At 36.0% G+C, this 11,977-nt stretch overlaps 1 protein-coding gene across 13 annotated transcripts in view; it reads left to right on the forward strand.

Moving 5' to 3' along the window:
- Mef2c (myocyte enhancer factor 2C) overlaps positions 1-7,443 on the forward strand; it is a 158,949-nt gene extending 151,506 nt beyond the window's left edge. For 11 of the 13 annotated variants that reach the window (XM_090331652.1, XM_090331655.1, XM_090331663.1 and 8 more), the window contains one exon: positions 2,748-7,443. In XM_090331652.1, coding sequence (XP_090187778.1) covers positions 2,748-3,069 — 322 coding nt within the window. In that variant the 3' untranslated portion in view covers positions 3,070-7,443. The remainder of the gene's footprint in view (positions 1-2,747) is intronic. The other 2 variants (XM_090331661.1, XM_090331662.1) reach the window with 1 other exon arrangement.
- The last annotated feature ends 4,534 nt before the right edge of the window (positions 7,444-11,977 follow it).

An 11,977-nucleotide genomic window follows, 5' to 3' on the forward strand; every position in this document is an offset into this window, starting at 1 on the left:
GTCATGCTTGAATTCTGAATATTTTGGGAGATAGAAAGGTGTTTTCTCAATGTGTCTATAGTAGATGAAAACTTGAGTACAGAATTCAAAGCAAACAACGTTCATACCTGATTCCTGACTTCCTGCCTAGCTCTGCTGTGCTTATCCACATGTAGAAAATATCTCACAATTATCTTTGTTGATATTTGGTCACAAAACAAGTCATCCTACCTGTAGACAAGGAGTACAAGTAGATCTTGTATCTGAATCTAGCGTATGTAAAGATTTTACTACTATTTCTTTCCCAAAAAAAAAGTATTTCTTTTGGTAACAGAGACTAGCCACTCTATTTTATATTCTGCATTATACTGTAAGGAAGTTGAGCCTCAGATAACACTTACAATTTATCATTGTCATTTTAATCTTCAGAACTAAAATGTCTGTATACTTTCAATGGCAAATGTAATCCCACCCAATAGAACAAACTATGGTTGTTCTAGTCATAGGAAAGCTCCTGAATGGAGAAGAGATAGGGCTAACCCTACACAAACACTTGACATTGGGAGATGAAACAATAAGTGGAGAGTGCACCTTCTAAAAATTATTAAAGAATCATCTTTATTATATGGGTTTTACTTGATTTATTTAGAAAAACTATCTGCTCCATCTCAATTTTCTAAATATTTTATGTCATCCTGACTATGATAACACAATTGGTATGTCAAAAGAAAATAAAAGTATTTATTGATATGCCATATTACTTTAATGTCTTAATTTACATCAATTATTAAACTATTGCGTAGGATTGTTCAATTAAATTTTGGTGAGATAGTCTTTGTTATACAGAGTGAGGAAAATTCTTTCTTCCAGAAATCAAAAAATGATTTTCTCTAACATCAAAATGAATCATTAAGTAACTCTGAACCAAAATCAAAAATTTCACCCATTATGGATCCTTTTGAAATACAGATGCTTCTCTGTCCTCCATTTTGATATCCCTTTGAAGATTATTTAATTAAAACTCTTAGGAAATTAGTAAACTAATATAGACTGTAAAATAATAAACTATTAAATAGTTTGAGATATAAACAGCAGATTGAAAAGGGCATACACTCAATGTGAAATCTTGAGATATATATATATATATATATATATATATATATATATGAAAACTGCCTTAATTCTACAAGATCAGAAAAGTAAAGAAAGGCTTTTAAAGAAACAAATTATTTTCCTTTATGTTATTCTTTTACATTGGCACCTCTATTAATAAGAGAACGAAAGTAGTTCTTTACCAGTAGGTGGTGCTTTTGTATAAAACATTACCCCCTAGATAAAGTGATTTCAAACTAATTTTATATCTCTATGCATCTTGACCTGTACTGCATCTCCAAAACCACCAATCTCAAATTGCTCTCTTGTTTCCTCTTAAATGTATGCCCATTCTCCTCTGCCCATAATGTCATCATTCATGTCATCTAGCATTTCCCTTGGGAAAAAAAAAAAAACAGCACACTTACATGCATTAACAGAGGCTTCCTTTCCCTTGTTTAGAACAGGTGTGTCAGGATTCTTTTCCATAAATGTTCCTCAGTGAAAAGATTGTTCTAGTCTCTTGACAGTATGGTTAAGTCATGTTATCCGTAGCCATGAGTATCAGGACAATCCAAATACAAGCACAACCAAAAGCATCTGAAGACTGATGCCAGCAACATGACCACACTTTATCCTGATGAAATGATTGTAATTGTTCCTGAACACCTAAGGGCTTTGGTGCTTTTCTGTATATCATTTGAAGTATCTAAATTCTCTCACAATTGGGAATAGGGATACATTTAATTCTCTGGGAATAAATGAGGATTTGTAAACATTGTACTCCATTCTTAGTCACACCCACAAAAAGACCAGATTCATCAATCCCTTTAATGATACCAGATCCATATCTTAGTGCCAATTATAAATAAGAGAACTGAACTGCCAAGTGCCCTTCCAGTAATACTGTCTAGCAATAGGAAAATGAGAGAATTGTGAAAAATAATGTCTACTTCCTATCTTCCTATGTGACAGCGAAGGCTGAAGATAATCTATGTACTTTAGTGGAACAAAATAATCTGTCTTTAAATCAGTACTTCAAATTTCTGTAGATGATTTTCCATCTCCTTCTCCCCTTCCCTGTCTTCCTCTCTAAACATGCATTTGCATGAGTACAGGGTATTGTGTATTATTTGTTGGGTTCCAATCATTTGAACTCTGCACTTTCTCAGAAGACTGTGTACCTCCTTTTGTAGGTGCTCATTTGTTGGAGGTAAATTTTTATATGGGTAATAAGCCCCAAATAATTCTCAAACACTAGCAAAAACACGAAAGATCTAACTCAAAGCTAAGTACTGTATCTAAAGACAGAAAAAAAAATTAATGGAACTATCACAGGGAGACATTTCATGAACGCAAAGGATGCTATTTTAGCATGATGACTTAAACCTTTCTGAAACAATAACCTTTATATTTAAGATGCCTGTCAGAGACTCGAGATAGGATTCATGAGTCCTGGACCAATTAAGCACTGTAATTACAACCAAACAAATCAACAAAGGCATCCTGCATCGCTCTGAGGCAGCCGTGTTCCCAAGTGCTTCCCAGCATATCCCCTTGCTCTGGGCATGCTCTGGTGTCTATGCAAGTCTTTAAGCTGATGTGTTATGTAATTGTGAGTTTCTGGGGCCTCCAGGCCTCCTCCATCTGTAACTGGGTTTCCTTTCCTCCTACAGAGCTTGCACTAGCACTCATTTATCTCAGAGTTCAAATCTCTCCCTGCCTTCTACTCAAAGCCTCAACATCAAGTCAGAACCTGTTTCTCCTCCTAGAGACCGTACCACCACCCCTTCGAGATACCCACAACACACGCGCCACGAGGCGGGGAGATCTCCTGTTGACAGCTTGAGCAGCTGTAGCAGTTCCTATGATGGGAGCGACCGAGAGGATCACCGGAACGAATTCCACTCCCCCATTGGACTCACCAGACCTTCGCCGGACGAAAGGGAAAGTCCCTCAGTCAAGCGCATGCGGCTCTCTGAAGGATGGGCAACATGATCACATTATTACTTAATAGTTTTTTTTTTTCTTGCAGTGTGTGTGTGTGCTATACCTTAATGGGGAAGGGGGGTCGATATGCATTATATGTGCCGTGTGTGGAAAAAAAAAAAAGTCAGGTACTCTGTTTTGTAAAAGTACTTTTAAATTGCCTCAGTAATACAGTATAAAGATAAACAGAAATGCTGAGATAAGCTTAGCACTTGAGTTGTACAACAGAACACTTGTACAAAATAGATTTTAAGGCTAACTTCTTTTCACTGTTGTGCTCCTTTGCAAAATGTATGTTACAATAGATAGTGTCATGTTGCAGGTTCAACGTTATTTACATGTAAATAAACAAAAGGAAACATTTGCCAAAAGCGGCAGATCTTTACTGAAAGAGAGAGCAGCTGTTATGCAACATATAGAAAAATGTATAGAAGTCTGGACAGACCCGGAAATGGGTGGCCATTGGTAAACGTTAGAAACAGGCCGCTCACGCTCACAAACCTGCAGGCCTATCATTGGCGTATGGCACTCATGAACAAGGATCAAAGACCATTAAAAGAGGACCATACCTATTTAATTTAAAAGAAGAAATGTGGAGTTTGAGAGCTAACATATTTAAATAAATAAATGAATTTGGGTCTGCATCTCTTATTAAATAAAATATAAAAATATGTACATTACATTTTGCTTATTTTCATATAAAAGGTAAGACAGAGTTTGCAAAGCATTTGTGGCTTTTTGTAGTTTACTTAAGCCAAAATGTGTTTTCCCCCCTTGATAGCTTCGCTAATATTTTAAACAGTCCTGTAAAAAAAAACCAAAAAGGACTTTTTGTATAGAAAGCACTACCCTAAGCCATGAAGAACTCCATGCTTTGCTAACCAAGATAAATGTTTTCTCTTTGTAGAAGTTTTGTTTTTGAAATGTGTATTTCTAATTATATAAAATATTAAGAATCTTTTAAAAATCTGTGAAATTAACATGCTTGTGTATAGCTTTCTAATATATATAATATTATGGTAATAGCAGAAGTTTTGTTATCTTAATCATGGGAGGGGGTATATTTGTGCAGCTGCACATTCGAGTAACTATTTTCTTTCTGATTTCTTTTACTCTGCATACATTTTATAAGTTCAAGGTCAGCTATCAAAAGGATAACCTGTGGGGCTGCTAGAACATATCACTCCCTAAATTGTTTTGAAAACATGAGCAATTTATCAGGCCAACTGACATCCATTGTATATACTAATTAGTTTCTTTCATCCAATTTTTGTTTCATTTGCATTTTTATCTAATACAGGGCCCCTTTCTGATCTCAGCATTTCACCATGCATCTTGGAATTCAGTAAGTGCATATCCTACTGTTCCCATATCCTAAATTAATATGGTTGGGTTTTAAGCCTAGAATTTGGTATGCTTCTTAGAAATATGCCCAGAGTAACAAACAATGCTCAGAGAACAAGTCCTGAAAATATGGCCCTAGAAACAAGTGATATGGAGTTTCCTTGGTGACTAAGTTAAAAATTCCCGCAGAAGAAAAATGTGAAAGATTGGGTGCTAGAAAAGAAAGAAGCAGGTAAAGGGATAGTTGCTTGTCATCGACTTTTAATTATTTTAACTGACCCTTAACCATCTTGTCAGCATTATAAGACTGTTGAACAATTCCAGTGTGTCAGGACCCCCAAATGTCACTTCTGCATAAAGCATGTATGTCATCTATTTTTTTCTTCAATAAAGAGATTTAATAGCCATTTCAAGAAATCCCATTAAAGAACCTCTCTATGTCCCTTTTTTTAAAAATTTTCAAGAAAGTATAACTCTTGTCTAATATTCGTCTATAAGGGAATAATTTTCAGACCCTGTAAAAAAAGTGAGTGCCATAAAGAAAAATGAATATATATTGTTTAAAGGATATTTCAGTCTAGGAATGATTTCCTTCTCTTGGAATGTGAAGATCTGTCGATTTCATCTTCAAATTGTACACACTGACATACACAGCAAAGAAGACAGTAGTATCAGCACTGCTATATCATGTGTAGAACAGTTGTATCCAGTTTCATTTTCCTTTACTTGCATAGTTGCTATGTGTTTCTCATTGTAAAAGGCTGCCGCTGGGTGGCAGAAGCCAAAAGGCCTTATAAACGGGGCTATATTTTTCTTAACTTGACCTGCAATCCATAATTAGACCACAATGCACCTTTGGTTGCATTTTAGATGCAACCTGCCTTGTACTAATGTTTTATATACTAAAAACAAAACAATCAACTATTTCATATATATATATATGTATATCCCATGATTAAAGGTATCCATGGAACCTAATTAGATCAGCATTTATGCAGGGGAAAACAGATAATCCCTAAAATCAGGCACACTCACACTCCTGTGCACATACACACATTGAGGGAAAAAACAGACAAGAAATCCAGTTTTTCACCATAGATATGATGCCATCCTTCCAAATCATTCTTACCACTCGATGTGTATTAAATATGCAAACATATCACAAATGTTCCTTGTCATTTCCAAACACTTCCATTGATCAATAGGAATAGAACATTATCAGTGGGTGGGTCATTATATGAAAATATGAACAAATAGCCATATTAATTTTTTAACCTGCAATTTGCCTCAGCAACAAAGAAAGGGTGAATCTCTAATGCTCAAGAAAAAGTAAGCTAACGTACCAGCAGAAGCCTTGGCTATTTATAGCAGTTCTGACAATAGGTTTTTTTTTTTTAAGAACATGAAGAGAACAGAATCACCGAACATGGATGCCAGTCATCTCTTGTTCCCACTATTGAATTTATATGAAGTGGTAGCAAGATAGCGAAGGGATAATCTTAAGAATTTTTAAAGATGATTTAATGAGAAGAAGCACAATTTTGATTGTGATCGGTCACTTTCTGTAAACACTGTCTATTTTTACCCTTATGCCTTTCTGTAATTTAATCATTTATTGTATTTACAAAGCTAGTGTGGTTTTTATTACAATAAACCCTTTGTATCCAGGAGTTTAGGGCAGAGCCCTGAGGGATTATTATTTTACTTTACCTGTCCTAGAGTAATACGTGAGACAACATCCTTCATTGCAAGCAAGAGAACCTTAAGTGGCATTTTACACAGCTGCAAGTATTGTTCTAGCTAATCCTATTTGAAAAGATTTTGGTAATTCCTAAGCTTAAATACTGGTAACAGTGTCACAATATACGCAAGCTGTACAACTTGTATATTGTATGCATTGGTGTGTAGAGGCTGTTCATTTCAACCTTTTTAAAAAAATTGTGTTTTTTAGGAAAATGGCTTATTTTTTCTCAAAGGTGGAATTTAACGTTTTGTAATGATGAATATGAAAACTATTTGTCATCCTTAGATCATTTAATGGTTAACTAAAGTGAGAATTTTTAAAAAGCCAATACACTTTTTAAAAAGAATGTCTGCCCTCTCACACTTCTCTATGTATTTGTTTTTCCTACTTGTCCATCTTTTACCTTAGAAATAGCATTTTTGCCAGCCCACCCCTTTATCCCTCTTGTTTGTTTTTCCAGAGAGTAAATGCTTTGTATTTCTTTCTTTAAAAAAAAAACAACAACTTTTTTTTAAAGAAGCAGCCACTTGAACCCTCAATAAAGGCTGTTGCCTAAGCATGGAATACTTCATCTGTTCTCATTTGTACCATCTGCTGTGATGTCGTCATTTGTACGGCGTTAATTTCCTGCCACTACAGATCTTGAAGATTGCTGGAATACTGGTGTCTGTTAGAGTGCTTCAGACTACAGATGTAATTAAAGGCTTTTCTTAATATGTTTTAACCAAAGATGTGGAGCAATCCAAGCCACATATCTTCTACATTCAATTTGTCCATTTTGGTTATATTCATAATCGGGTATTGCATTTTTGCCTTCCCTGTTCATACCTCAAATTGAATCATACCTCAGTTTAATTCAGAGAGGTCAGCTTAAGGGATGGATTGTGTTGTGGGTTTGAATGCAGTATCGGTATATTGTTGTTGGAGCACATAGACTGTAGGCATAGGACTTGGATTGCTTCAGATGGTTTGCTGTATCATTTTTCCTTTTTCTTTTTTCTGGGGACTTGTTTCCATTACATGACAATAATTAAAATAGCTTGTAAATGAGGGCATACAAGCATTTGCAACAAATACTCAAATAGAGGCTCACAGCGGCATAAGCTGGACTTTGTCGCCACTAGATGACAAGATGTTATAACTAAGTTAAACCACATCTGTGTATCTCAAGGGACTTAATTCAGCTGTCTGTAGTGAATTAAAAGTGGGAAATTTTCAAGAGTTTCTCCTGCTGGAAATAAGGTATAATTTGTATTTTGCAGACAATTCAGTAAAGTTACTGGCTTTCTTAGTGATGCAGTGTCTGTGGTGAATTTTTTTGATTAATTTTTTACTGTTTGAATTAATTCTACTTTTTCAAAAGCAACTTATCCCCTCCCCACCAAGCACAAGTGAACTTTTTCGATTTTTAACTCAAAAAACATGGGAAGCTAGTGACACGTGTCTGTGGGAAGTGTGTGGATTAGACAGCATCTTGGAGGGCTTGTAGTACTCAGTCAGTGTAGGAAATTTAAGGTTCTCACAATGATTCACTCTTGAATCAAAGCAGTTCCATTTAGATCATTGACAACCTATTTAAACACACAGAATTTTCTAAAGTCCATTATAACAACATCATGTAGGTTAATTATTGTAGCTAAAGTATCTAGAAAATATTTCTAAAGGCATTTTTCCATCGAAATTGTGTTTCACCTAATCATTTTAAAAATATCGATATATATCAAAATGTTCCATACTGATGTATACATGTTAAACTATAGAATTATCAATTATAGAATTCCAATTATAATTTCTAAAGTATGGTGGAGACTAGTGACTCAGGCCTGTAATCCTAGCTACTCAAAAGAATCTGGGATCTGGGAATGTGATTTGAAACCAGGCTGGGCAGCAAAGTCCATAGAGACTCTTATTTCCAATTGACCATCAAAACCACAGAAGTCAAGCCTTGAGTGAAAAAGCCAATTGAGAGTTTAAGGTCCTGAGTTCAAGCCCTCATACCAGGACATAAAAACAACAACAGCAACAGTAGTAATAAATTTCTAAAAGTGATGACTTTTAAAAGATCAATATAGGGACTGGGTGTTTGGCCTAGTGGTAGAGTGCTTGACTACCATGCACAAGCACTGGAGTTTGATTTCTTGGTACCACATACATAGAAAAAGCTGGAAGTGGTGCTGTGGCTCAAGTGATAGAGCTACAGCCTTGAGAAAGCCCAAGGACCACACTCAGGCCCTAAGGTCAAGCCCCAGGACTGGCAGGTGGAAAAAAATCAATATAAGATTAAATTCGAAAAATAATAAAATAGTGCTGATTCCCCTGGAGAAGTTGAGTTTTAATGGAGAATGTTGTACTGAATAAAGAATGCAGTTCAGGGAATTTCTAACTGTAGTCTCAAAAATAATAGTATGCTTTAAATTGTTCCCTTATTTGTTTCCAACATTTATTAAGCAGTAATTATACACAACTAATGCACTCTATTTCAGAATTGATGAATACATAGCACTTGCATTTAGGAAGCTAATAAGAGATAGGAAGGGTTCTCAGAGAAATTTCCAAAATCCTAGGAGCAACTTCCATGCCCATCTTTGGGGTAAGGCAGAGCAGAGGCCCTGTATGTAGACACTGCATAATCACCTAGCAGAGTCATCCTTTTCTTTGCTTTTGGGAAGTGAGCAGAATTAAGAATGTACTCATTACCTTACTTATGTAACTGTTAACCCCTCTGCATACCAACAAAATTAAATTAAATTTAAAAATAAATTATTGAGATTATGAAAAAGGGGAGGTGAAGCAATCTGGTTTCATGGGCATATGATTCCAGCACTGGATCATGGTGCTACCTTTTCCTGAGTTAAATGCTCCACTTTTTTTTGGCATTCAGATAAATCTGGGGTTTTTTTGTTTTTTTTTATTTTTTATTGTAATTAGTAAAAGGGTTACATGATATTTGCCAGATACTAGGAAATGCTCCACTCTTACCATCTTGAAATTCTGAGCACTTTATCTGTGAGCTTATGTTTTGAAGGTAAAAGCAAGAAAAATGAGAATATGCATGAATAAAAGAGGCACATCAGAAAAGGATGAAAACTTTTTGACCTTAATGTATTTATCAAAAGATGTCTTTTTCCTGCTTTCCCAACAATGATCTGTGACACTATTTTTTCATGGGTCTTACCAGTTGTGATTAACAGATCCAGATGATGCTATTCTAGATGTTAAAAATAGCAAATCCAGAGGCAGAGCAATGAGAAAGCAAGATATAAAGATTCAGGAATTGCATCCCAATTTTATTGATGCATGCAGAAGTAGAGGCAATTCTGAAAGTTATTTGGGGGGATTTGATACACAACTGCAAATTATGACATCAGGAGTTTAGTAAATCAGTCAGAAGGTTTAGTAGAGATAAAGAATTACCAGCATTCAGGAAATGGTTAGGTTAATGGTGGGATTGATGTAAAAGTTTACAATTTTCAGCTTAAATGGTAGAGAGATGATTGATGTCCAAGTTGCATGAAAATGTCACAGTGTAACCAATTCAGTTTCTACCATGTTGAGTTTGATTTATCACATGAAAATATTATAAGGATAGACTTAAATTCAGAGGTATCAGTTAGCACAGAAGACTAAAGTTTGTACTATTGGAGGTCATAGTAAAGCCATGTCTGTAAATGAGCTTGTTGAGAGAAAGTGAGAGAAAAGAGATGGTTTAGAACAGGATGGAAAAGAGAGAAGATATGCCAAGGCCCAAAAATCAGTGAAGTCAAGAAAGGTCACACAAAGGAAAACAAGGCCTGGAGCAATTTCAGGAAAACAGCAGAAACATTTTGCAGAGTCAAGTCCTTTATTTGGGTCACAGAGAAAGAAGAGAGTGTAAAAGAAATTTACTTATTCTTGCCTGATAGCTGAGAGAGGGGCAGGAGGAAGAGTCCAGCAGGCAGCAAGTGTGTACTCAACTTCGACAAACTTTGGTAACTAAAATGAGAGTGCTAACTCAAGGAGTAGCAGCATCCAGAATCAGAGAAAGGTTTTTGAAGAAGTATATGGGAGAGATGCAAAAGAGAATATAGATATGAACCAACAAATGAGTAGAATATTGTTCCTTGGGCTCCAGAAAGCCAAACTGGATGTGGTTCCTTTATTTCAATGATAGGTGGCTGCCGAGATTATTCTGAGTTATTGAAATTGACTGGGGAGAATGTCTAGTGCAGAATATCTGGATTTGCATTTTGTAAGGTGAAAATTTATTTCTCTGTTTGGTGCTATGGCATCTTTCTTTTACGTTATCCTTGCAGACTGACTTGTGCACAAGATCCAGTGTTATATATAAAGATGAGCAATTCCATTTCCCTGCTGTATCGTCCTGATAATCTAACCATCCTATTTTCCTAAAACAAGTATTGCCATCACCAAAACTGAGAGAACGGAGACAGTCATTTAATCTCTCTTCTTGAAGGCACAGCCTCTTTCCCAGGGCATTTCTGTAGAAGAACTAGAGTTAAGGAAGCATGGAAAAAACATGTTGTTCTGTTTTAGTGGCAACCTTCTCTGCCAACCCATCACATCTTCAGATTTCACTGACGCAGGCTCAGGAAGAATCACCAGCTCTGACCGAAGCATTCCCAACAGCCAACAGTTGCTCTTGACCCAGTGGAACTTAGGATCCCTGTTGGAATCTAGTAACTCAGTACAAGGCCAGTCTGATAAGGAGCATGGACCACCAGTAGAGCAATTCCATGGTAAATGGATAGTAGAAGAGACCTTGGCTCACACAATCCTAAGGCAGCAGTTCAGGTTCTATTCCCTTGTTCTGCCCACCTTCTACAAAAGTCAAAGCCAGTCCTGAGACCTTGCAGTGACAATAGGTTCCTGAATAAACAACAAACAACAGGAGCTGAAGCTGGTATATGAATAAGGGCCAGACACTAGCCTTGCTTTCCTTACAATGAATTTTCCCAACAGTATCTTTCATTTTTAATTTTTAAAATTTTATTGTAAAGATAATGTACAGAGGGGTCACAGTTACATGCTTCAGATAATGAGTATATTTCCTTTTAGCACCCCTTCCCTCTGCTTTCCCAGTTTTGCTCCTCTCAGTCTCCCCAACCTAAGTTGTAAAGTTCACTTCTAGTATATAGTGTCTAGTGGGTTTCACTGTTAAATTGTTTTACCATTTGCCCCACCGTTTCTGTGGTTCACCTTCCCTTCCCCAAATCAGATAAACTTATATACTAGATAAAGGAAACAGAAATCACAAACAGCAACAGAAGATAATAAACCAAAGGGAGAAAAGGGGGAAAAGAGAGAGAGAACCACAGAGAGTACCAAAAAAAATCATTTTATATGGTTATATGCACGTAGCTATTGAGCCACTGCAATCCTTTCCTAAGAATATCCTCCTTTGTTCTCACAGTGTGAATGTTTAAAGTGCTATTTGATTAATCATGTCCAAGTGAAATTATTTGTCTTTTATTATTCTTTGGGTTTACTTGTAGATTTATAGGCACAGTCCAATTATTACAAATGAGGGAAAACATGCAGCCTCTGATTCTTTGGGTTTGGCTTACTTTGTTTCATATAATTGTTTTCCAAGTCTCAACGCATGGAACAATGTCATTTTTTTCCTTATTTAACCTGCTCAGTGACATAATGACAAGGTTGCAGTGTTTCCAGAAGTCCTGGTTGGGAATCAGACCAATTTTACTACTCACAAGTGAAGCAATATTTGCCAAGTTATTTATCCTCTTTAAGCACTGATGTTCTCTAACTCACAAGGATTACTATTAACTGCTGAAGTTTTTCATCAAATGCCCAGTCAAGGTATGTAAAGGT

Source organism: Megascapheus bottae, chromosome 4 (assembly GCF_031878675.1).
Source record: "Megascapheus bottae isolate mThoBot1 chromosome 4, mThoBot2.hap1, whole genome shotgun sequence".
Lineage (NCBI taxonomy): Eukaryota > Metazoa > Chordata > Mammalia > Rodentia > Geomyidae > Megascapheus > Megascapheus bottae.